Genomic DNA, 27,953 nt, shown 5'->3' on the forward strand with positions numbered 1-27,953 from the left:
ATAAAGTTTACAAATAAGAGGAGGTCATTCAGCCCATCTTGCTTGTTTGGTTGTTAGTAGCTTATTAATCTCAGAATCTCATCAAGCAGCTTCTTGAAGGATCCCAGGCTGTCAGCTCCAACAACCTTACCGGGAAGTTAGTTCCAGACCCTCACAGTTGTCTGTTTAAAAAAGTGCCTCCTATCTTCTGTTCTAAATGCCCCTTTATCTAATCTCCATTTGTGACCCTTGGTCCTTGTTGATTTTTTTTAGGTTGAAAAAGTTCCTTGGGTCGACATTGTCTCAATACCTTTTAGAATTTTGAATGCTTGAATCAGATTGCTGCGCAGTCTTCTTTGCTCAAGACTGAATAGATTCAATTCTTTAAGCCTCTCTGTATATGACATGCCTTTTTTAAACCTGGAATAATTCTGGTCGGTCTTCTTTGCACTCTTTATAGAGCAGCAATAGCCCTTTTGTAGCAAGGTGACCAGAACTGAACACAATATTCTAGATGATGTCTTACTAACGCATTGTACAGTTTTAACATTACTTCTCTTGCTTTAAGTTCAACACTTTTCACTATATTTCCGAGCATCTTGGTGGCCGTTTTTTTTTTTTTTTTTTTTTTTTTAAATATGACTTCCCCACATTGTCTAGATGAAGACATTTCTGAGTCAACATAAACGCCTAGGTCTTTTTCATAGATTCCTCCTTCAATTTCAGTATTTTCCATATGATATTTATAATGCACATCTTTATTGCCTGCGTGCAGTACCTTACACTTTTCCCTATTAATTGTCATTTGCCATGTGTGCCCAGTTCTGAATGCTGTCTAGATCATTTTGAATGACCTTTGCTGCTGCAACAGTGCTTGACACTCCTATTTGTGTCGTCTGCAAATTTAACAAGTTTTCTTACTATATCAGAAACTAAGTCATGGCCACTAAAAAGATGACATCTACAGTGCATTTTTCTCCGTACTGTAGTTCTGTCAGTAAAAATATGTAAATCGGCAGAGAGTGTCTTGCCAAGTGATTGAAGGGGCATCAATGATCAATTGAATATATCCCTTTGTGCTTAAAAACATATTGGTGGGTGCAATATTTAACACAAAGAAAACTCTGGGTAAGGTATTTTCCATGTAACCATTGCTAGCTGTTCAGAGTTGGACAATTTTGGATTTCTGCTAAACGAACCTCGTTTACATCCCACAATTTTACATTTATAGAGAAACAAAAACCTTTGTGAATAGGATTTAAAGCATTTTTAATATGGTCTTCATTGAAAATCAACAGTTCTTACAATGTAAGGAATCCTTCAGTTCAATAAGACATACAATTTGTGTAATGATAACTTTTGATAGAACAGGCACCAGCAAAAAAAAGATTGTGTACAAAATAACTTGACAATAAAAAAAATAGATAAGATTACTATTTGCTTCACAGTGTTTGCATGAACAGTCACTTGAATATAAAATACATAAATTAAGTTAGACAATTCATTACATATTCACTATATTCATTCTACCTGGTAAGCATCAATACATACATGAAGACATTTCTGTTAAGAAGCCTAGTTTTCTTTTCTTTTTTCAAATTACCATAATGTCAAAGGCAAGTCACCTTTGCAATAAACAGACAAAGACAATTATTTTCCAAAGGCATTTCAAATAGTTTGAGATGTGTTTTTGAATGATATGAGAAATAAAAAGTGGCATATTATAACGAATATAATGCATGTGTGACAAATAAAGAATTAAAAGTAAAATATAGTCTAAACCTTAAGAGAAACACGAGTTTTGAGCAGTCTGGAAGAAATCTTGAGATGTCTAGTTTTAATATAAGCAAGCCCTTTGAATCTTACCGATGTGTGCTGACGTTAACTTAACGTAGCGTTTGGATATGTAAAAAGCTTATAAAATAATTTTATCAATCATGATTCTGCACCAAACAATTTTAAAGGAAGCTTTTACTGTTGACAAGTTTCTTTCTGGTTTACTGTCTACCTGTTCATTTAATGTCTGCCAAATCTTGATTCTAAGGGTAAGAGCGAATGGTCTCAAAGCATGTCAGTTCTTAGTGGAAGCAGCTGCTTTGTTAGGAAATGAAGGGATACAGGATTAGGCAGGTACTGTGTAATGCAGTTCTTTCTCCTAATGTTTGACATTCTTAGCAACCAGTGGCACAATTTGCAGTAGGTGGCTATGGCCCTTCTTTCAAGTAGAATCTGATGTGGCTTAATTTAGAAAGTACTGCAGACTAACTTAAATAAAGTTATATTTGAAGATATATAACACAGTGCATCTAGTATGTGCTATAAATTAATTTGCCTTTTGTTGTACAACAATTAGAAGGCATATTTTTTAGCATCAGTGGTTTTTACATACCACCTGAGCTTAAGTATATATTCACAGGGGAATTATAATTATTATTATTTTTTTTTTATCCAATGTATATTTCTGCTGATTTTCCACATGGAATGGACAGTGTGCATTACAAGGAGCCCCACCAGATTTAACTGCTTGGGTATGGGCAGGCTGCTTTGTTAAACTGCCTAACTAACTCTTACGCTGTCAAATACTAGTATACTTGTTTGATGTTTCCCATCACCATCAAAAGGGAAAAAGATTCCTCTGACTTTTCCCACAATGAAGACATTCTAGATTTTTAAAGCACCAATACAAGCTTAACGTGCATTTCAATGAGCTGCATTACGTACAGCAAAACAGACACCCACACAGTTCACTTTCCATTCCTTTCAACATAATTTGCATCTCCCATGATTTTTCTATTTTATTTTATTTTATTTTGATGATGAACGCACTAATTTCCTTTATTCCTGCATTTGGCACTCAATAAAAATGTCACCTGGCTTTTGAAATTAGTTTTATAGTACTTGTAAAAACAGGCAGTTGTGTCATGTAATAACTGAATACATCATTTCAAATGTAAGTTTCAAACTGAAGATTGTCGTGTCGACGATATAGCTATAATGTACCCCTGTGGACAGTAGCACTACTGAACCTTAAGTAGTTTGTATTGGAAGGCTTTCGGTCCTTTGGATCAAATTCAAGGACAGAAAACAAGATGCTGTTGTACTTTTACTATAAAGTGCTTCTTTGATAATTTCCTCTTTCAGGATGACCCCCCCCCTCCAAATCGAGAGGAGAGAATTCACCTAGCGGTGACTAGTTCAAGCAGGTCATAATCCTCCCTCCTAATACAAAACAGCAGCACACAATGTGCTGCTTGGGATTCTTCACCAAAGTGTGTATCCCCAACATAAATCAGACAATACCGGCATGTAAAAAGTCAAGTGCAAATATATTAATACATAAAAACTAAGCAATAAGGCAGTACATGTAAAATGGGAAAATAATTGTAATGGTTATGTAAAAAATAAAAAAGGATGAAATGAAAGCTTATTAAGTATTGACACTTTCTGCATTGTGGTTGCAACACTTACGTTACGTACAGAACTATTTGGTCATCTGTGGTTTTGACCCCTATATCATTGGGTGGAACGCATATTGTTTAAAACTTACAACACAAACCTATTAGCTGATAATAGCTGTTACAGTAGATCAGTAATAAGTAAACCATCAAAACGGTCATTGCGGCAAAAAAAGAAGACAACATTTTAGGATAGAATTATTGGCAAGTCACAAAGGTATTTGGGCATGAACACACTAGCCTCTTTGGAAAAAGGAAAGAACGACGTTAGATTAGGTCTTGAATAATTTAAAAAAAGGGCTTACAGTTTGTTTTTCACAGATTTATGTTGGTACGATTTAAATTCGTCATGGAGCAAATGTACATGTGGAAAGAGCAATCTGCAATTTGATCAGAAGCTGTTATTATTCCAGGTATGCAATTGGCTAAGATTGTTGACATTTTCAGGTACAATTAATTTACCAATGTGTAGGCCACTGAATCTGGAAAAAGGCCTACCAGGGATGGTAGAAAAGGTTCAGCTCATTGAATTCTGCACCTGGTTTTCTACATCTCACATACATACACACAGTCTGATAAATTGCACCATGAATAATATTGAGGAAAGGAAGGGATTTCATCTAGCTCTAAATGGTGGAGAAAGCTTACACACACTACTCTGCGGTTTCCAATTTAGACATACCTCTCCACATGCTTCCACATTATTGAGAGCAGACAGAAAAAAAAAGCTTTTCACCTCAAGAATGCTAGCAGCCCTTCTACGGTTTTGTGTTTGAATTGACTCAACCCTTTGTTTCCTACACAAGCTAGGGGAGCCACAAGGCAGTGCGAAATGAGGGACTGAACTTGCAGTGCTTTGAAAGCAGCTGGGGAACCCCTAGCTTCTATTTCAAAACCAATGGCCAGTCACAAAAGCTCTAAAAACAGGCAGGGTTGCGGATTAAACAAACAAAAAAAAATATGAGACACAAGCTTCTAATGAAGCACCAGTAGGCAAGTTAATCAGTGGGCATATTCTTCCAAGAAATGCACAGTGCCTTGTGCCACTGAATGTCCAAATCATTTTGTGACTGTTTCAGTTTGTTAAAGGAGAGATGAATCGTGATACTGAACTGCTGCAGAATCTTCCTCCCCTTTCAGTCCCCAGACCCATCTTGGGATTCCTTTAGGAACATGTCGTCTTGTGACAGGTGGCTCTCGAAGCTCTCGTAGTACATGCTGCTGCTGCCGCCGCTGCTGCTGCTGAGGAAAGTCCCCACTGCCCGGCCCTGCCGAGCGTGCCCGACGGCGTCGCTGAACACCTTGTTGATCTGTTCTTCTGAAGGCATCCACCAGTCTGGATTGGAGGCACAGTGCATTCTAATAAACTCTGCCAGAAAAAAATTAAATGACTCCATTATGAACACTTGTACAGGAAAAAGTTAAACGCAGAGGCATTTTGTAAGGAATGATTTTTAACAGGAGTCTGTAAAGTTAGCCATGCCTACATTTGAAAATATAGTGCTAAAAAAATTCAAATTGTAAATTCACAATATTTACAGTGTATAGATGTTACAAATGCTTGTCCTGTATAAGCACAACATAGTCTTGCATGTGAATTGGTATTAAGTAGAGTACATAGACAGCTACTGTTTCTAATCTACTGACTCCAAAAACACATACAGTATAAGATCATATTTCACTAGTGTTTATTGAAAACTTTAAGGACTGTTTTGATGATTGATTTTAAGGACCATTTTGTGAAGAGTGTTTTTAAGGGAAAAACAGTTCTCTTAGAAATGAGAATAAACTTCTAACTCTCTCTAACACAGCTATGAAAAGACTGAAAACAGTAAGGGTCAAGTGCCTAATCCACTGCTTGGACTAACATTAGTACCACTGACGATCCTAATTGCAGCGTAACAAAAGTTGTTTAGTTCATTGGGATAATTACTTAAACTAGACTAAGTCTAGTGCTGATTGCACAGTACTAAACCAGACCCTTGCAGTTACAAAAAGAGGAACACAAAGGGGAGAGTCTGCTTGCTCTGATTCGTCCCCCTTTTCTTAATATTTCCTTGCAAATCTGTTCATATGAGTCACCCACGTCAACTTTGTTCTTTAAGCCCTTCTTACATTAGCCAGGATATAATACCGCACTTAATATACATTTTAAATAAGCATTTTAATAAAAACTTCCAGCCTTTATAAAAATTGACCGTGGTCAATTCCAGCATAATTTTACAGTTTCAAATGCTTTTCCAAAGCTAATATTGTGAATTGTTTTTTTTTTTTACTTACTATTGTTCTGTTTACTTCTTTGGGGTGTTATAGCCTGAAAGTTAGTCTGCTTAGTCACTAAACCACTGGTACTACTGAATGTGACTATAAAATATTGAATTGGGCATATTGTGGAAAAAGAAACCTCTCAAAGGCAACATTTTTAAACGGAAACAGCATACGCCAGTAGACATTAAAAAAATGCGCTTCATGCTTCCAACCCACATTAACGGCTTTGTATAGTTCATAATGAAACCGCAGTAACACTACAGGACTATTGAAAATTGCAACACTTGTCTTTTCAACAGCTTAACACCTACACTGCAAAAATGTGGGGGTTATTTCAGTTGATCTAAAAAAAAAACAACAACAGCAACATGCTCAAATCAGTCAAGCATTTAAAAAAAGTAAAGGTTAGAGGCCTTCCAATAGCTTTTACAGAAGGCTCTATTTTAAGGATTTAACTGGAGACGGTATTTACTTGACATTTTGTTAGAAATTAAAGGGATTTTTGTTTTCCCACAACATCCTCTATCATAGCATCCCCAGCAGCAGGCTGTTGATATTGTTTCCCATTAGCACTTGTTCTAATAGAGCATTTACAGCCTATTCAGCCATTTCACCTGGCAGGACTATGCAGTAAAGCCATATCTAAGAGAACTCGTGCTGAGCAAGTTGAGGCTGAATTTTTCACTAGTTCACATGCCCATCCTGAGCCAAAACAGTATAATCAGAAAATGCAGTCTGCACAATTATATTCCAGGTAATAGCTGTGGAGGGTATTGATGCTATGAACCACATAACAGTTTTTGGTGTATGAATATATTCTTTAATGTATTTTTAGGTTAATCAAGTGTTGAGTTGCATTAGGCTGCTTGAAACTGGGTCACAGTACTATGACTTCAAAGCGAAATCAGACGGAAGTCCCACAGGGACAGTTTTCCCTCTTGCTTATACCATGATTATACTGTGAATTTACCATAATTTACCATGTTTTTTTTATTTTTATTATATGATTTACCAGGTCTCTCTATACTTTACAGCGCTTTCTTATGCTTTCTCATGCTTTCTCAATGGGAAACTTTTATAAACCTGTATGTGTTTAATGAAGTCAGACTTCATTTATGGCCCATGCGAGAGGGACTATAACTTTAACTACAGCACATACTGGGTTACACATTCTAAAATATTAGCTCTTCTATAACTTAAGAGTGGAAGAAAAAAAGAAGTACAAATTACACTGTTATACCTCTGAGGCAGGTAACTTTAACTGGGTTAAGTGGCCGTCTTTCTGGGCCTGACTCTCCTATCTGAACAGATCTCTTCCTCTTTCCAAGTCCGCAGGAATACTTCAGTTCGTCTGTGGTGAACACAAACCGGATCAGGTAGCGCAGCAGCCTGCGGCCATCTTTTTTGGAAGAGTTCACTGCCTCATCCCACTGCTTGTTGGTGATGTAAACAGGATAGTTGCCTAGCAACTGCTTACTTCCCTTAAAATAAAAACAAGGACTGTTACAAAAATAAATTAAACATCATCTATGTGTGCTAACATCACAGCCAATAAAAAACACAATAATAATAATAATAATAATAATAATAATAATAATAATAATAATAATAATAATAACACTACTCTCTGTATGAGCCTGCACTGGTTTTCATATAATGTAATGGTTGCTGATACCAGGATACATGATTCTAGTTTAAAAAAACAAAAAGGTTTAAAAAAAGTTACAGATTCAAATTAAACACACACAGCATTGACACACCAGTGTACTATTGTACAGAAACAACAACAAAAAAACAGGCAGGTATTCAGGTTGGCAAACAGGCAAAGACATCAAATACAGAAAAGCAAGAAGGCAGACAAACAGCCATTTAGGCAAAACAGACCAAAGAAGCTGCACCACCAAGTCTTCATTGCCTGAATTAGATTCATACAGATGGGTATTCATGCTGTTTGAACACAGTGGAAGCTGTCACCATGGTGCAGACTGATGCTGATATGAGATGAAGGCCATTGAAACACCCTTACTTTCACACCAGGGAGAGTCAGCATTTGTAAGCCAGCATTGCACTGAACCTCTGTGTGTCAGCAATGCACTGAACCTCTGTGTGTCAGCAATGCATTGTACCTGTGTGTGTCAGCAATGCACTGAACCTCTGTGTGTTAGCATTGCACTGTACCTCTGTGTTAGCATTGCACTGTACCTCTGTGTGTCAGCAATGCACTACCTCTGTGTGTTAGCAATGCACTACCTCTGTGTGTTAGCAATGCACTGAACCTCTGTGTGTCAGCAATGCACTGTACCTCTGTGTGTCAGCAATGCACTGAACCTCTGTGTGTCAGCAATGCACTGTACCTCTGTGTGTTAGCATTGCACTGAACCTCTGTGTGTCAGCAATGCACTGTACCTCTGTGTGTTAGCATTGCACTGCACTGTACCTCTGTGTGTTAGCATTGCACTGAACCTCTGTGTGTTAGCATTGCACTGTACCTCTGTGTTAGCATTGCACTGTACCTCTGTGTGTCAGCAATGCACTGTACCTCTGTGTGTTAGCATTGCACTGAACCTCTGTGTGTCAGCAATGCACTGAACCTCTGTGTGTTAGCATTGCACTGTACCTCTGTGTGTTAGCATTGCACTGTACCTCTGTGTGTCAGCAATGCACTGTACCTCTGTGTGTCAGCAATGCACTGTACCTCTGTGTGTTAGCATTGCACCCTCTGTGTGTAGCATTGCACTGTACCTCTGTGTGTCAGCAATGCACTGTACCTCTGTGTGTCAGCAATGCACTGTACCTCTGTGTGTAGCATTGCACTGTACCTCTGTGTGTCAGCAATGCACTGTACCTCTGTGTGTCAGCATTGCACTGTACCTCTGTGTGTAGCATTGCACTGTACCTCTGTGTGTCAGCAATGCACTGACCTCTGTGTGTCAGCAATGCACTACCTCTGTGTGTTAGCATTGCACTGTACCTCTGTGTGTCAGCAATGCACTGTACCTCTGTGTGTCAGCAATGCACTGTACCTCTGTGTGCATTGCACTGTACCTCTGTGTGTTAGCATTGCACTGTACCTCTGTGTGTGCAGCCTCTGTGTGTCAGCAATGCACTGAACCTCTGTGTGTCAGCAATGCACTGTGTGTCAGCACCTCTGTGTGTTAGCATTGCACTGTACCTCTGTGTGTCAGCAATGCACTGAACCTCTGTGTGTTAGCAATGCACTGTACCTCTGTGTGTTAGCACTGTACCTGCATTGCACTGTACCTCTGTGTGTCAGCAATGCACTGAACCTCTGTGTGTTAGCATTGCACTGTACCTCTGTGTGTTGCAGCAGCATTGCACTGTACCTCTGTGTGTCAGCAATGCAGCAATGCTCTACCTCTGTGTGTTAGCATTGCACTGTACCTCTGTGTGTCAGCAATGCACTGAACCTCTGTGTGTTAGCATTGCACTGTACCTCTGTGTGTCAGCAATGCACTGAACCTCTGTGTGTCAGCAATGCACTACCTCTGTGTGTCAGCAATGCACTGTACCTCTGTGTGTTAGCAATGCACTGAACCTCTGTGTGTCAGCAATGCACTGTACCTCTGTGTGTCAGCAATGCACTGAACCTCTGTGTGTCAGCAATGCACTGTACCTCTGTGTGTCAGCAATGCACTGAACCTCTGTGTGTCAGCAATGCACTGTACCTCTGTGTGTTAGCATTGCACTGTACCTCTGTGTGTTAGCAATGCACTACCTCTGTGTGTCAGCAATGCACTGAACCTCTGTGTGTTAGCATTGCACTGAACCTCTGTGTGTCAGCAATGCACTGAACCTCTGTGTGTTAGCATTGCACTGTACCTCTGTGTGTCAGCATTGCACTGTACCTCTGTGTGTCAGCAATGCACTGTACCTCTGTGTGTTAGCAATGCACTGAACCTCTGTGTGTTAGCAATGCACTGTACCTCTGTGTGTCAGCAATGCACTCTACCTCTGTGTGTTAGCATTGCACTGTACCTCTGTGTGTCAGCAATGCACTGAACCTCTGTGTGTTAGCAATGCACTGTACCTCTGTGTGTCAGCAATGCACTGAACCTCTGTGTGTTAGCATTGCACTGTACCTCTGTGTGTCAGCAATGCACTGAACCTCTGTGTGTTAGCATTGCACTGTACCTCTGTGTGTCAGCAATGCACTGTACCTCTGTGTGTTAGCATTGCACTGTACCTCTGTGTGTCAGCAATGCACTGTACCTCTGTGTTAGCAATGCACTGTACCTCTGTGTGTCAGCATTGCACTGTACCTCTGTGTGTTAGCATTGCACTGTACCTCTGTGTGTCAGCAATGCACTGTACCTCTGTGTGTTAGCAATGCACTGTACCTCTGTGTGTGCACTGTAGCAATGCACTGAACCTCTGTGTGTCAGCAATGCACTGTACCTGTGTGTCAGCAATGCACTACCTCTGTGTGTTAGCATTGCACTGTACCTCTGTGTGTCAGCAATGCACTGTACCTCTGTGTGTCAGCAATGCACTGTACCTCTGTGTGTTAGCAATGCACTGAACCTCTGTGTGTCAGCAATGCACTGAACCTCTGTGTGTAGCATTGCACTGTACCTCTGTGTTTCAGCATTGCACTGTACCTCTGTGTGTCAGCAATGCACTGTACCTCTGTGTGTTAGCAATGCACTGTACCTCTGTGTGTCAGCAATGCACTGTACCTCTGTGTGTCAGCATTGCACTGTACCTCTGTGTGTCAGCAATGCACTGTACCTCTGTGTGTTAGCAATGCACTGAACCTCTGTGTGTCAGCAATGCACTGAACCTCTGTGTGTTAGCAATGCACTGTACCTCTGTGTGTCAGCAATGCACTGTACCTCTGTGTGTTAGCAATGCACTGTACCTCTGTGTGTCAGCAATGCACTGAACCTCTGTGTGTTAGCATTGCAGCATTGCACTGACCTCTGTGTGTTAGCATTGCACTGTACCTCTGTGTGTCAGCAATGCACTGCACTGTACCTCTGTGTGTCAGCAATGCACTGTACCTCTGTGTGTCAGCAATGCACTGAACCTCTGTGTGTTAGTATTGCACTGTACCTCTGTGTGTTAGCAATGCACTGTACCTCTGTGTGTCAGCAATGCACTGAACCTCTGTGTGTTAGCAATGCACTGTACCTCTGTGTGTTAGCAATGCACTGTACCTCTGTGTGTCAGCAATGCACTGTACCTCTGTGTGTTAGCAATGCACTGTACCTCTGTGTGTTAGCATTGCACTGTACCTCTGTGTGTTAGCATTGCACTGTACCTCTGTGTGTCAGCAATGCACTGTACCTCTGTGTGTCAGCAATGCACTGAACCTCTGCAGCATGCACTGAACCTCTGTGTGTCAGCAATGCACTCTACCTGTGTGTCAGCAATGCACTGAACCTCTGTGTGTTAGCATTGCACTGTAACTCTGTGTGTCAGCAATGCACGACCTCTGTGTGTCAGCAATGCACTGAACCTCTGTGTGTCAGCAATGCACTGTACCTCTGTGTGTCAGCAATGCACTGAACCTCTGTGTGTCAGCAATGCACTGTACCTCTGTGTGTCAGCAATGCACTGAACCTCTGTGTGTTAGCATTGCACTGTAACTCTGTGTGTCAGCAATGCACTGAACCTCTGTGTGTCAGCAATGCACTGAACCTGTGTGTGTCAGCAATGCACTGAACCTGTGTGTCAGCAATGCACTGAACCTCTGTGTGTTAGCATTGCACTGTAACTCTGTGTGTCAGCAATGCACTGAACCTCTGTGTGTCAGCAATGCACTGAACCTGTGTGTGTCAGCAATGCACTGAACCTCTGTGTGTCAGCAATGCACTGAACCTCTGTGTGTTACCAATGCACAGTACCTCTGTGTGTCAGTAATGCACTGTACCTCTGTAAGCTAGCAATGCACTGTACCTCTGTAAGCTAGCAATACACTGTACCTCTGTAAGCTAGCAATGCACTGAACCTCTATAAAGGTGAAATGTTGTACAAAAGCTGTGAAATGCTGGGTGATGCACACTTTGCAGCTCAAATGAACTGAAGAGAAACGAAACGAGAGGAAAGAGAGAAAGTAAAAATAAACACAAGTTTATTATTAGTGTTCTCTGTATTCATTCTTGTTCATTATTCTTTCTTCTCTCTCGTGCTCTCTCTCCTGTTTCTTTGAGCCTGCATGTTCACTCAGGGACACCACTCACTGGCGTATGTGTATTTCAAAGCCGGGTGCAGTTGAAAGTAAATGTCATAATTAAGAATTAAGTGCTTGTTCGCTTTGTGGACAATGGAATCGAGCAAACCTTTCATGATTAATAAACAAAAGTATGAGGCTTTAAACCAGACTGGAAGAGTTTGCTTTCAATGAAAAACCTGTCTCATCTGCAACAAATCGAAAAGACACCGTAGCCTGTAGCCTACTATAAGACAAGCAAGCTCAGACATCATTATAAAAAAATTACAACACATTTTCATATGAATATCCTCCTGGATCAGACTTAAAACAGATGCTCCTTTAGGCGATCAGTAAAGAAGCTGATTTAACGACTCAAGCGAGTTTTGTATGGCACGGAATATCGCTCGTACCAAACATGCTTATTCAGATGAATTAATCTTTTTATACAATTGGAGTGTCGGAGCTAGACTAGAAAATGCATGTTTAAATTATTATATTTATATCTTACGCCTTGTCAAGAGCAGGTACTGCAATCCCTTTAAAAATAAATACAGTGCATTTGTCATCCACAAAGTTCAACAGTTTAATACATGCAGCAGTATTGAAAAAAACAAAAAACAAAAAAGCAGCATTCAGATCTTCAAGGGAAGAGCTTGTCAAAACAAAATCCTTACAAAAATTTGTTTATATGTGGTGTTTTTGGTGAAATTAGGTCAGTTATTATATTTTGCTAGCAATGCATTGTATCGCTGTAAACCAGTATTGCACTGTACCTCTGTAACATATCAATGCATTGTATCTCTGTAAACCAGTACTGCACTGTACCTCTGTAAGATCTCCATGCATTGTATCTCTGTAAACCAGTATTGCACTGTACCTCTGTAAGATCTCCATGCATTGTATCTCTGTAAACCAGTATTGCACTGTACCTCTGTAAGATCTCCATGCACTGTATCTCTGTAAACCAGTATTGCACTGTACCTCTGTAAGATCTCCATGCACTGTATCTCTGTAAACCAGTATTGCACTGTACCTCTGTAAGATCTCCATGCATTGTATCTCTGTAAACCAGTACTGCACTGTACCTCTGTAAGATCTCCATGCATTGTATCTCTGTAAACCAGTATTGCACTGTACCTCTGTAAGATCTCCATGCATTGTATCTCTGTAAACCAGTATTGCACTGTACCTCTGTAAGATCTCCAAGCATTGTATCTCTGTAAACCAGTATTGCACTGTACCTCTGTAAGCTGCTCCTCTGGTTGCGGCTGCACAAACTGGTTGTGCTGCTGAAGCACTCTTTTGAAATAGTCAAGGACATTCTGACAGGGTGCTGAAAAATAAAAACAGCACTATGAGCTAACTGGCCAAAGAAACAAATTATAATTGTGTTACTACATTTGCATTCAAAAGGGCCAGTACACAAGACTTGGAAATATACACTTTACATCACACCTATTTTAACACCCTTTCATTTTTTGAAAACATAGCAGGCATATTGATTTTCATTTTGAAATAAACCCATTTTTTAAAAGACCATCTTTCCATTTAATTTCATTTAATTCATTTCATTTTTTTTTAGTTCTACATAAAAACATCTACAAATACCTTTCCTAATTTCTGTATTTCACAGACTGTACACAATGCCTATATTTACATTTTGTTTTATCACTGAGACACAGGAAAGGATGGGAAGCAAAAACAGCATAGAGGATTGATTAATGCATTCCTAGATAAAAATATAAAAATGATATACAAGAGACAAACAAATAAAATACATATGCATTTACTGTAACGAGCCCCTCCTCCCCCAACACAGACACACCATAAACAAAGTTAGCAGTAAATAATATACAAATTCATACAGGGGTCTACAAATATTACCTGAAGACATTATCAAAAGAGAAGGTTCACTGAACTTATACAGACAATTCAGAATACATTAAAATGCATGCCATGGTGTATAACACAGCTCAAGAACCGCTATTACCTACTTCTTTAGAACGACTTTTCTTGGTGGTCTTTTTATTTTTTTTAATGAAACTCAAAATAAAAAATTACTTTGGGTCAAGAAATAAACAAAGATGCATCAGTACCATGTTTAGCGTTTTTATTAGACATAAATCTACAAACAGCTATACAGGGTCCTATTCAGAGTGCTGTGGATGGCATTAGTGCCTCACACCCACATCATCTCTCTTACCACACTGACACAGATACTGGTATAATTAAATACACAAACTTATAATCTTGAAAGTGAAAGAATGGGTGCTGCTTGTCAAAAAACAGATAAGGATGTTCTTACCCGGAAATTCACAGGTGTTGGTATTCTTCCATAACAGTAAACTATTTCTAGACTCCAAAACACCTGCAGAATTTGAGAATACAAATCTTTTCTGTTTTTTTTTTTTTTAAACTGGTGATGCCGCATACTTATATTTCAGCCTAAATTGGCAATGGCTTAGCTATCCAAAGAAAATAAACTATACTATATATAGACTACACAACACCTACACATTTAGAGATAATAAATCGTTTCTCTTTTGTGAAACTGGTAGATTTTCAGTTAAAATTGGTACAGCTACCAAGAAATGCAAAGACAAAACACCCTAATTTGATTATCATAGTTTGACATTTAAATATTTTTTTTTTCTTTTTTTTTTGGAAGACCAGAGTTTATTTTCAAATACCATCTAATAAAAAGATGGAGCTCTCTTCTAAAATCCAGGTATCCAGGAGTGGCCAGGTATTTTCATACATGTAAATCTGTAGGTCTAATGACATTGGGGGCTTAAATATTTTGCCTGTTGCATAGAATTAGCATTGACAGCCCCCCCCCACCAACATCATGAATGTGAGATTCAAAATCTGAGTGGACCATATGTTTTGTGCAAACATATTAGGCAGATACGGCATAAAGTGATGATGTAATACTTTTGAACTACTTAAGGTAAGAAAGTGAATGAGTGTAGGAACAGGTTCAAAATATTAATACAGGAATCCGTTGCATATCCGGCTGAGGTGGGACCAGAGCAAGGACGGATATGTAAAAAGTCGGATGAATGAATCCTGTTTTAAATGCCACGATACACAGCTGGAACAATGACTATATTACACAATCATTGTTTTGAGATTCAGCTTTTATTAGGGAGCTCCCCTCAATCCTTGTTTAGAAAGATACAGGGTATTAAATGCTTGTGACAGAGTAGCCGTCTGCCGTGTGGGTGCATGCATTCGCTGCTGAGTGACAGGCAGGAGATCGAGATGGAGGTTGAAGTTGATATGTCCTGCAAGCGAATTGGATTTATTTACTTATCAACACACTGAACAGCTCACGTGACACTAGCAGCAATGGCAGAGCATGGAGCACTTACAACACAGTGTATGAAAACTTTGGTAGGATCTACAATCTCTGAACTAATCTTCTCTGTTCAATAATAAACGTTGCTGAAGAGACTGATCATGGTGGATAAATTGTTAGGACGGATATGTGACGGGCGGATATGCGATGGATTACAATATTTCCTGTAATACTGTAACCCAACTGCAACCCAAAAATCGATGAGGAATGCTGTAAGACTACTTTCAAGTACCTCTATTAAATGTCTTTTTGGTTTGGTAACTTTAATGGGTGTTTTTCTCCTTTCTGAAAAAAAAGATGCTTATATGGATACATTTAGATATATTTATAAAGATTTCTAGTCAGAACATTTTTCTGAATTTCTTAAGCTTCTTATTTGTACTACTATATATCTTGTGACTGTTCTGAGCCTGACTGTTTAGACCTTGTATTTGTAGTTACAGTAGTTATAGAGAACCTTATTGCAATTATATATTAATACACTGTCCTAAAACTAATAAACTATTAGAAATAAACTGAATTTGAAAAAGGCACAAGCCTCAAAGTAGGTTGTACCACAGAGGATATAGCCTGTGTAAAATGCATAGTTTGAAAACATACAAACCCAGTGCTCACATACCTGGCACACTGTCCAGTTTTCTTCTGAGGTACTCGTTTTCTTGCTGAAGTGACAGGACCTCTTGTTCCAGCTCCAGACACCTGGGACAACACCCTTCCTCCTCCTCCTCCTCCTCCTCTTCCTCTGGGAGCGTGGAAGACGGGTGGCCGTGAGACTCCGAGGTGGCTGGTGATGTCCACCCTCCCAGAGTATGGGCCGGGGAGGTGGATAAGGGAACCAAGTCGTTGCCGTGGTGACAGTAGTCATTTAAAGCTGAGGTACTCTGAGAGGGCCTGCTCCCAGCGATCAGGTAGCTCTGGAGAGATTCGGTGAAGACGCGGAGGAAGGAGGAGGTCTGGTGCTTCTTCTGTGCGTACTGCAGCTCCATGTCCGGACTGTCTGAAGTCTGAGGTTCCCCTTGAGCTCCTTTTGCCAGCTGACACTCACCTGACCTTTCCCCGTAACACGTTTCTTGTTTTATGTGGGACATTACTGACTGGGTGGGTTTGGGGTCCAGGAACTTTCCATTGTTATTGAGGAGACTTAGCACTCGACTGCACTGCTGGGCAAAGGCATCTAAAATCATGCGATTCTCTGCAAGACATAAAGCAGAACAAAAATATATCAGTAAAGAAATGTGCTTGCTTGATTAAATCAGTCTGTTCCCACCCACCTTAAATGAAAATATTTGAAGGTCAACAGTCAACATTAAAGCGGGCGTGGTTTATAGTACCACGGAAGTGGTAAACAGACATACACAATGTAGAGCTACAGGTACACAATGGTCACACAGGAGTGGTTAACAATTACATCTAGCAGCTGATAGCCTGCATTCATTTTGGTGAGCAGTTATCAGACATACTATTTCAATCCAAGTGTGTTTAAATCTGTGATATTTTTTTTCACCTTGGTTTTAGAATGCAATATGAAAATGTATTTTTGCTAGACATATTTCAAATATGTACAATGTTAAAAATACCGTTATTACAGTAAAATATATTTACTGTACTTTCAATTCCCTTATTTTAACATAAAAGCATGATATGTTAATGCCACACAAAATAACTTTGACAACCATTTGTACCAGCACAATATACAGTACAATAAAAACAACTAGGAAGGGGCAGGTTTCAAGTAGTCGGTTAAGTATGTACCATTAATTGCAATGCAATGCACTTATTTGCACACGCAAGATCATTCATTTTAACTCCTGCTCGATGTATAAAAGGGCAAATTGTAATGTTTGTGTTCATGAGGGGTCCAGCATGTGGTCTATCTGCAAGCTGACAGATCTCTTACCGATTCCCACACAGTGTATTCTGATTACTATTCTAGAAAATAAGGTACAGGCTAGTACAATCTCATCTGTACTGTATGAACTGCCCCTTGATTAATGGAGACCACAGAATTATTTTTGGTGCCTATGTTAGCGAAGTTTCAATTGTAAGTCAGCATTGTGAGAGGAAATTAGCTCTGGCCACAGCCCCTCGTATGCCAGTTGTCTGCCCCAGATATAATAGTTACAGTACTTGGTGTAAAGCTGCTGAGGTTTAAAGCTGTTGAATGCTATTCTGGCAATCGAATGCTATTTCCTGCCTTAAACCCACCATATCAAACCCTCTGTTTACCATAGATGAAGCACATCTCTTACAGTATGTGTTCCCATTCTTATCGGACTGTGTTCTTATCATCTGGCTACCACATAGCACCACCTGGTGTTCATACATGGATCTGACATTCACTTCAGAGTGAAAGAGGGTGCAGTAAAAAATGCCATCTTAGTACAGTTCATGGCATCTGAAGTCATTCTAGTGATTCCAGCCAAGTTAGAAATAGAAATAGAAATACAGCAGACCCAAGTTAGAAATAGAAATAGAAATACAGCAGACCCAAGTTATGCAAAGATACAAGTGGGATTCCAAAACGGGGAGAATGTTGATAGTGCCAGTTATTTCTTGTTACTTTTTTATATCCCATCTTTATTGAGCTGAACCGTTCTGTAGATGTTACATCTATATTGCTGATTTTTTGGCTACTTTTGTACATTTTTTAATTTTCTGTTCAGTCAGAATACATCAGCAAAGTATTTTCAACATCTGAGGCATCTCCATTTAGCTTTCCCACTTCCTTCTTACTTACCTATGTGCTTTTACTTAAAAAAATGTTAATTTGAACTTTTCCTATAACTTTAAAGAGTAAGTAGCGGGGGTCCACAAAATATAGCGCCATACGTCCCCATGTGTTGCTACAACTGTTTAAATAACCTACCTGTAATCTTCACTGTTAACATCCTGACAGCTTTTTACACTTTGTTTCAAAGCTATTTACAAAATGGCCACTCTAGTGCACTGGGGTTTGAGATCTGTTCTCTAAATCACTGCAGTAAAAAAGAAAATAACATAACAAGTGCTCTGGCTTTTCTGTTCCATACCACATATCGTGGCTCGTTATTGCTGTGTTACCTGTTTGACAATGTGGGCAATAATCCTTACACTATCAGTGCACTAGAGTGGTCATTTTGAAAAGAGCTTTGAAATGAAAAGAAAGATGACAGGCACATTATATAAACACTTGTAGCAACACATGGGGAGGTGTAACATTATATTTTTCTGAACCCTGCTACTTACTCTTTAAAGCCTCTTAAAATCTTATAAGAGCTAAAAAAAATTCTCAAGTGTACATTTATCTCATATGTACTTTAGTAACGTTTTGTCAGTAGGCCTGGGATTCATTTTATTGCCAGTGTCACGGGTTTATAAAAGTACCAAATAACAAGTTATAAAGATAATGAGTCTTGATTTGCCAGATTTAGCACTCTTAAAATGACATGAATCTTTTTCACTTTGTATAATAAAAAAAATTTAAAAAATCACACATCAACTTTTGGTTGCATATTTTGAATACATTTTAGTTCCTTCTAATACTACAGTATCTGTATTAGAAAATATTTTTGCATACTAGTACAGTAAGTGGGACCACTTTTTTTCCATTAGTAACAAACTGTACCCTCACAAGATTAAATTGTTTCCTATTTCAAAAGAAATGCCTATTGCTGCCCCAGTGTAACTTAGCTGCAATCGACAGCTCTTTTTACAGTGCGTATTACAGAAAATCATGCAAGGTCATAAAGTAAAACCTTTGTTCTTTGTAGTTGATCTACTGTGTGAGGAAGTTTTACATTCAGGATCTCTTTTTTTTTTTTTTTTTTTTTAACAAAGCAGCAGTTACCTGACTTTGGCATTTGAACAAGGAGGGCTGACTGATCCGTGTGGTACAGTATCCCCTGCTGTGGCCTGAAAGCTGTCTGCTGCCTAGAAGTCAGATGTTACTCTAACTAGCACCTGTACTGGGTGTTTGCTGTTCATTTGAATTGAAATCTTATTTCAACCTTTACCTTCAAGAAGTATATTTGGTAGTGTATAATTAAGCGATAACAACAGGGCCCGTTGAGTACAGTCAATAACATCTAAGACAAAGTCAAGGGAAATTTACTAGCAAGGTTGGCTTTTGTTTCTAAGCACACTTTACCTGTCCTTTACTTATACTGTAGCTATAATTACATGACAAGAACTTTAGTCCTGCTCCAAGTTTCACTGCAACTGAATCAGTCTCGGCAACAGGCTGTTGTTTATACACAGTCAATGGATCCTTTATAACATTTGATTATCCGAACAGCATATTTTATCATAGGATAACAGGATTTGGAATCCCAATGAAGTGAATGGCATGACAGATTCAACTTGTCATATTATGAACAGTATGGCATACTTTATTGGTACAGTAGTTGACTAATTATTGTATACATATAAAGCATTTCAAACCTCTTTCTCAAAAGCACTTCTTTACAGCTGAGTGCTCAAATCCAGGCTGCCGTACACACTTCATTAACACAGTCATTGTAATAATAAATAATAATATTTATATAGCACCTTTCATAGTGGACCACCATCACAAAGTGCTTTACAAGAAACGAGACTAGGGTGTGAACTATGCATCAGCTGCAGAGTCACTTACAACGTCTCACCCGAAAGAAGGAGCACAAGGAGGTTAAGTGACTTGCTCAAGGTCACAGAGTGAGTCAGTGGCTGAGCTGGGATTTGCGCTGGGATTATAATAACCTCCTGGTTATAAGCCTGTTTCTTTAACCACTGGACCACACGGCCACCTATGTACACTATAGGAAACTCACTCTGACCACTAGAACATGTTCCCACCCACTAAGCACCTTTTAAAATACCAGCATTATGATAATTCTCGACTGAAAGGAAATTCCACTTGCCAAAGATCTGTGAAGCCCTCCATGGAAACAATACAAAATAAACGAGCAGTAGCTAGTGTTTAAGCAACTGAATGCACATGTTTCGGACAACCAGAATGTATAGACTTTTGCTCTTCATATAGAGTAAAAAAAAAAGTTACTTTACAAATACTGTAAAAAAAAAAGAAAAAAGTAATGTTATCTAATTACAATACATCTGTTTAATCTCTACTTGTTTATGGCTGCCAATTGCACTGTACTGTAGTGTAAGTCTTCATTGCTAAAATCCATGAGGTACAGCTCTGTTTCAGTTTCACCTCTTTTTTGTAGTGTGTATGTGAGTGTGTGCGTGTGTGTGTGTGTATATATGTATAAAATACTCTGTTTGGATGGAACCACTAAGAACAGGGCAGAAACACCATAGATAAGCTTAATTTTAAAAAGACAGCAGACAAATATCAAAACATATTAACTAGGGAGAAAGACGCAATTAGTGGTAGTTTAAAAAGATAATTATGATTACAGGGATAATTTGAAAATATACTTTAATTAGCGTCCAACGCTAACTATAGGTACCATTCTTTCTAATAAATTATAAGGACAACTACATATTAGTGTCCAACTCAGCAGCCATTACCTGCAGGAAATAACAGTTAAGTGTCCAAGCAAAAGGCGAAAGACAAGGTCAGTTATCTGCAGGTACTGTAATGCATGCACTTGAGGATAACGCTATTATAAATCAACCAGTGTTTTTTTGGTGTGTATGAATACATTTTTTCAACGTGAATATGTTTGTTTTTGGGTTCTATTAAGCTCTGGAGTGCTTAGGCTGACTCAGATTGTTGCATTGTTTAAAGATAACACTATGTAACACAATTTTTATTCCTGGGTAGGAAGTGTTATTTCCTAATTGCTTATGCCTCAAAAGTATAGAACATGTCAATTATTCCCCACAAACTTTGCTTTTGTGACCAGGACAGTGATATTTCAAAATATCACTATTTCCAATGGGAAAACGGGCAAATGTGTCTTTTTGTTCACATAAAGTCAGAAAAAACAACATATGAATTCAAATTAACATGTATTTATACTAAAGTAATACAAAGATGACTACAAAAGATTTAGAAGTGAGTAATTTTTCGAGATTTACAATTATACTGTATTTACAGTATAATTGTAAATCTCAAAAAACTACTCACTTCTAAATCTTTTGATTAGACAATTAGCAAACTGAACACTCAATAAAAGAAGCCTTTGCAAACAACGAAACTCCTGTACTGTAGTTTACATATTTGGAGTTAATTGGATACAGTTTCCATGGCAAAACGCGGGCTCTACTGTAAGTAGGACATGCATTTCACAAGCACATTAGGCCCCTCTTTTTAGCACAACTGGCAAATCAATTTCTACTGCAGCACGCATGTTACTAAATAGTTATGTCATTACAAGGCACGCAGTCAAAGTGAAAGTTCAGCTGTGGTTTTTCAGTACCACTGCACCGGTTTCCTGTTGCTCTAAGAGTACCTGATATTAGAGGCTGATAAGACTCGCAGCACAGCTCAGGCGAGCAAATTTGATAAATGTTTCAATATAATCTTCAGCATTGTGTGCTCATATGGGAACAGTTGCTCCTTTATATCTTTCTTCTCTTTGGATCGTAATGACTTCAGCATGCATGCACCGACGAGCTCGGGGATGCTTAATGACTACATTTATCTAAACTGTACAAAATGAAGAATTGAGTCAGTCTGTTTAAATGTGAACCTAAAGCCTATGAGAAAATACTTGTATAACCCTGAGCGCCTTATGTTAAAGGAGATTAATGCTTCTTAATTAGTCAGAGAAAATAAAATCTAATGATCAAGTTTGGTAGAAAACACAGTACGGAAGCGTGGTACGTTTTACTCACGTTATCACAGGTACTGGCTCAAAGTTGCACAGATGTGCCGATTTATGAATATGTATGTATATCAATTTAATACGCTAAGATATATTTAACTCAGATGCTTCACTGACTGGCTCATAAAATTAGGAACAACATGTGTTACAGTGTTAGATTTATTACCACCCTTTATTTTATCCCCCGTCTTCCTAAAAGCTTTTAAATGCCATGTGCTTTATCACATATAAATCCAACAAGATTTAGATTTTTTGCAATTATTGTTGTCAAGTCATCTTGCACACTCTGATCATCACAAACACCAAACCTCAGATACAGATGTAATTCAGCTCCACCCCCCTATCTGAAACCATTTTGTCAACAAGCATTTACTTCTCTCTTTCACTGCCTTGCATCTCGGTTTGCTGAGGCTTTCTGTCCTTCATAAGAACTCTATTTGATTTTTGGACTGATAATCTTAGCATCACTGGACTCTGATTATATATTCAGAGATACTGCTTCTTATTAGCTTAATCCTTATACACACAAAACGTACTAGAAACATTTTATAAGGCAAAATAAAAACAGGATTGATATTGTATTTATTTTACAATGAAAAGCATAAGAATGTGTTGCTTGTAAACTAGAATCTGAAACATATTTTTGTTTTGTGACCAACCTATTGCTTATATTCAGTAAAATAAATATTGACATGTATTTATTTTACCAAATTTTCCAAGTTCTTCCATCAAAACTCCCTGTCCAATGGACAAAATCCAACCCTTCACTAGATTTAGTGACTGAAAATTTGAGGACTTATCAAACGTTTGCACCCTGAGTAGAAATCATGGCAGTGTCACTGGCCAGAGAAGGACAGCAAATGCTCGGTACCTTTAGAGTAACATTCTGTCCACTATTCAATACCTAAGACTCCCTATAAACAAGACTGAGAGAATGCAAGATCAGAGATAGTGTTACCAATCGGGTTAGGAACTTCACCTGAAAAAATACTGTCACCTGGCATATTATTTGAATAAAATGTTTGTTTCTATTTGCAGGATGTGATAGCTGAATATTACTCATATTGCTTTTTTATCGCAAATAAAGAATATACCGTTTTGCTTTTTTATTTTGGGGGGGGGGGGCTCGTTCCAAAACAGAAGATCACAGACAAGGGGTAACTGTGTGTGTTTTTATCATAATTTGGAATCCTAATGATACTTCTAATAACATTAAATCTCACAAAGCAGATGAAAAGTTGGGTATGGTTTTAAATCATACAATTTTGGGGTGCTTTGTCATGGAATGACACATGCAGATGCTCCTTCGTTGACATGAAAAATGCATCATACTACATTAATCAGTGAATTATGATGAGTTTTAACAAATAAATAATATAGCTGAATTTACATCTCCTTGTCCAAGCAACAGGCCACAGGCATCAGGCAACAGGCAGGCTATCTGGCCATAGCAACACCAGACTTTGTTTAGTTCAATGCATGATGTCGCATCCTCGGACAGTCAACGAATCTGGATCAAGGATCTTATGAAGCTGATCTCCCTTGACTTTCATTTTATCTTGCTTCAGTATGGTCAGACATCACTTCTACAGTATATCAAGCCGTCTGTATATATTTACTTTCTAAGCTGTAATGAACATCATAACAAGTGTTGTTCGTAAGCGAGCACCCCATGTCGCTTTCCAAACCAAAGCAGCTCTACAGTGCTAATTAAGCAAAAGGCTAAAAAAGGCTAATTAAAAAAATTAAAAAATCTAGTCTTTAACCTTTTAAAAACGCTGTCTGTCTCTGCACTTCAAATAATGTACACTGGGTAGGGAATTCCAGAACTGTAGAGCATGATGATTAAATAAACTTGCAAAAGAACACTTCATCGAAATCTAGGTACCAAGGAACCACAAAGGCTTTTTACAATTGAAGTCAAGCAGATACACTTTTTAGTTAATCTTCCTTGGTGTTGTTACGATGTACAGTACTTTTAAACACAGATGAAAACCTTAGCCAGAGCATTCAAGTTGCTTTTAGTTTTACCTCAAACATCACTTATATCAAAATAGGCCCATGTATTTACTGCATGAACAGTGAGTGATCTTACAGCTTGTTTTTACTGCATTCACATTCTCCCTTAAACTATATAAAAAGACCCAATGATCTCTTCAACACAACAAAATGAAGACCAGTTTTAATGTAACTGAATTACTAATAAGAAGTAAGAACATGGGTTTCCGAGCCTTTAAATGACATAAAACAAACATATTAATTATCAATGGCTTCTATGCTTATTGTCATCATAAAGAATGACTTATAATTATCAAGTCTTATATGACATTCTAGCAACGGCAATGAAATCAACTGCTGTAACAGCACACAGATATACAGCACCTGATGAATGATGGATTATGAAGACACAGACTTCTTTTTGTAGTAAGGTAATGGATGTAAATGAAACTACAGCACTGGAAATATGAAACTTTGTATGAGCTAATATGGCTTGTTGAAAATCACAGAAAATTGCAGAATACGGAGAAAAGGAAACAATAAATTGCTTCATGGTGGCTCAAAAGGTGTTTCTCCTTTAGATTTTTCTCTTTTGTGCCCAGTAAAACAGCTAATACACATGCTAACCCAGCTACAGGACATGCTGAGTGGCAGGCTATGGGGGCCTTAGAACAAGAGATTATAATTCTTATCACAGAATTTGCAGGTGCTCTGTCTATTTGTGGCAGAATTCACAACTATTTTGTTATTATTAGTAGCCTCAACAGGAATGAGATAAAAACTGGCCAAAACAACACCTGCACATTTCCAGATAACAATATCCTATCTATTTTGTGAATACTGTAGGTCCTATTATTTTGCTGGTTTTGAAAACAGGTACTCTTTTTTATAGTATGGAGGTGGGGGTGTAAATGATGCCAAGTCAAAACTAGATAGATTGAATATAGGTTTGACTGTACGTATTGTGTTGTTTTGCTGCTAAAAAGCAAGAAACAGCTGTCTGATGCAGGGTGGTTTTGTAGAGCCACAGACATGCTGTACCATAAACAGGCCAGGATTTATTGAAAATGCTGTTGAGTAATATTTTCCTTATAAATTTTAAGGCCTATATTTGAACATCTGCAGCCTGCATGAAGCCAGGACATGCATATGTTCACTTGCACAGTCTTCTTCCTCTACAGTACGTATATTATTTTGTCCTAAAAGTTCATATTCGTAGGCAATACAGTGTCTCACACTTTTATGGTTTTGCCTTAAAAGCAACCTCACTGCCACCTGCATAGTGGAAGTAATCTGTAACTGTGAATAAAAACCTGCAAATTCTCTGTGAAGAAACTGCGGTATACCAAGGTACATTCGTCCTGAGGTGTAGGAAAACATAACAAAGCACAGTCCAGCACTGCAAATCAGTGAAAAGTATGGTATAGTAAGACACTATATTTGCACTAAACTGGAAAGCAATGTGAACTGCAAAATAACAGTGCAATCCTAAACTTGTATGGGCACAAACAAATTACTGGCAGTGTAAATAAATTGTTTATCCTGTGCAGATCTAGTCCCTGTTGGACAGTTGATACAAATCCGGGCTGAACAAATTCACTTTCCAGACACCCAGTCCTGTTTTTTTTAGAAAATGACTTTAATTACACTGTAGTAACGATTCTCCCCTTGGTCTGAACATGTGCATGCTTGCCTAAATTGCTAGCACCTGATCTTTTTCATATTAAAAATTAAGTTACAATATTTCTAAAAGGCAGGGTGGGGTGCATGGGAAGTTGACCTGTTCTGCCTTATAAATGCAGACAGTGCTCTTATGCATACAATATGTTTTTGAACCAATTACAGTAAAAACAATGGGCAACTTTTTTTTTCTAGTTTTGGTTTGTTTAAGTTATCATAGTGATTGTTATCAGCCCACTAAATGGAACAGGGGCATGAATTATCATACCATTGGTACTGTATATGCCATTAAAAACTACTAGCCTACTAGTATTTGCAGTCTTTAGGAATAATTCCAGTATCAGCCTGCAGCCATATGAAAACATAAGACCCTATTTTGAAACAAGTGCAAAAGCAAATCAAACTGTACTGAAAGGAATACAATAACTGTAATGGTATTATGCTAGCAAGAAAGCACCTAGTTGCTAGTAGGAGCAATTCATACATTTTTGTTGAGTGGTTTCTTGTTAGAAATAATAATCTTTATTTTTTAATAAAAGACCTTTCTTTTTATATAGCACCTTTCTTAGTAGACCACTATCACAAAACAATGTACAAGATATGAGACTAAGGTGTGTGAACTATGCATCAGCTGCAGAGTCATTTACAACAACGTCTCACCTGAAAAACAGCACAAGGAGGTTAAGTGACTTGCTCAGGGTCACACAATGAGTTAGTGGCTGAGCTGGGATTTGAACCTCATACCTGCTGATTATAAGCCTGTTTCTTTAACCACTGGAACACACAGCCTCCTCTTTCCACATACTGGTAGGCCAGAAGGTACACACGTTTTTGGCCCATTCCTGATTATTCTTAATGTTCAATTGCACGGGCTGATAAAAATTAGAGTGGCTGTGAATGATGGAAGACAAAAATTCTGAGATGCAGGGCAGGATTGAAGATGGAAACCAATTTTTCGCACCCAAATCCCACGTCTAAAAACTTATTAAAATGATATCATATAAAGTAAAATGTAAAATGACATAAATTACATTCTAAAAGTTAAAAAAAACCCATTATTTGCCACTGATGTGTGAACCTTAAGGCTTTATATAAGGAATGGAAGAATAAGTACCCCACTCACAAACACAGTGTTACAGGAGCCTCACCAGGATGACACTGATAAATAGGTGCCACTTTTTATTACAAGGTTTTGTAAGGTTGAAGTGGAACTCATTCCATGTTTCTACTATATAAACTGGGCTCGCTAACTGAACTCTCATCTGTAAGCATGCATCTGTCACCAAAACTCCCTGCCATTCTGACATATTACTGTATGCTGTCCATACTGTGTTTTCACATTAACATATCCAACTAATCCTTGAGTTTTTCCACATAGACTGAAAACTAGGGGTTACAATTAACAACGCCGTCTGGGCTGTTTACTTATAAAGTTACAGTACATTACATTCTTCCTTATCCAACCACCTAACTTCTGATTATATACAGTACATTATTACAACAGTAGAGGTTTTTAAGTTTCAATGGCTAAGAATACAAATAAGAATAATTCAAACACTCAAGACAAACTGTAATTACTTAAAAAAGCATTTTACATTAAACTGAATTTTGAGTCTTTACAAACAGAATTATGAGTATTTAAATTAAAAAAATGTAACAATTTGTATCACAGAAGACAAAATGTGTAGGGAAAAAAAAAAAAAAAAAAAACCTTAACTATGCGTGCCTTCTCAGCGTCTTAGAAATGCTGCCAATAACTGCCAAATAAAATTACAAATTAGACAACATATTAAACAGCGAGATAGTGAGAGAGCAAAGTACATACCTGCACTGAGCCCCAGGTTTGAGTCGGCGGTCTCTTGTCCAAGGTTGGTAGTGTACTTGGAGGTTAGATGACCCGCTGGGGCGGTGATCCTTTGCTGATTGCTGAGGGATGCTGCTGAAGATGAGGTGGATGTTGCCGATCTGCTGCTGGGCCCGTTCTCGTAGGGGAAAGGCTGCTGCTGATGGAGCTGTTCGCTGCTGCTGATGATGGAGGGCTGGTGATGTTGAAAGTGCTGCTGTTGTTGTTGAAGCTGGTGGTGGTGATGATGGTGATGTCCTCCTCCCCCGGCACCCAGCTGCGGGATCTCCACCATGGTCGGTCTGTCATACCTCTTGCCAACTGGCCTCTTGTTGGGGAATGTCTTGAGAGCGCTGTAGGGGCTTCTCTGCTTGCAAATGTTGGGTATGCAGGTTGTCTCCTCTGCCTGCTGCATCTCCTCCTCCATCGTTGGCTCTCT

General features: G+C 38.6%; 1 protein-coding gene across 1 annotated transcript; it reads right to left on the reverse strand.

Moving 5' to 3' along the window:
- Window positions 1–829: 829 nt before the first annotated feature.
- Window positions 830–27,953, reverse strand: LOC121324156 (BEN domain-containing protein 4). The gene is made up of 5 exons (XM_041265694.1): window positions 27,497–27,953; window positions 15,858–16,430; window positions 13,119–13,210; window positions 6,943–7,183; window positions 830–4,803 (listed from the first exon to the last, which is right to left on the reverse strand). Exons 1-5 carry the CDS (start codon window positions 27,939–27,941, stop codon window positions 4,571–4,573), a joined length of 1,584 nt encoding a protein of 527 aa, XP_041121628.1. The 5' UTR covers window positions 27,942–27,953; the 3' UTR covers window positions 830–4,570.

The sequence above is a fragment of the Polyodon spathula genome, chromosome 1 (genome assembly GCF_017654505.1).
Source record: "Polyodon spathula isolate WHYD16114869_AA chromosome 1, ASM1765450v1, whole genome shotgun sequence".
In the NCBI taxonomy this organism is placed as follows: domain Eukaryota; kingdom Metazoa; phylum Chordata; class Actinopteri; order Acipenseriformes; family Polyodontidae; genus Polyodon; species Polyodon spathula.

Bases quoted from the DNA above. Each gene is read 5' to 3' on its own strand.
- LOC121324156 (XM_041265694.1), bottom strand. From the start codon at position 27,941: ATGGAGGAGGAGATGCAGCAGGCAGAGGAGACAACCTGCATACCCAAC. The intron at 13,211-15,857 runs GTATGTGAGCAC...TTTATTTTTCAG, and splicing joins AAAACTGGACAGTGTGCCAG to CACCCTGTCAGAATGTCCTT. The intron at 4,804-6,942 runs GTATAACAGTGT...TTTTTCTGGCAG, and splicing joins TAAAGTTACCTGCCTCAGAG to AGTTTATTAGAATGCACTGT.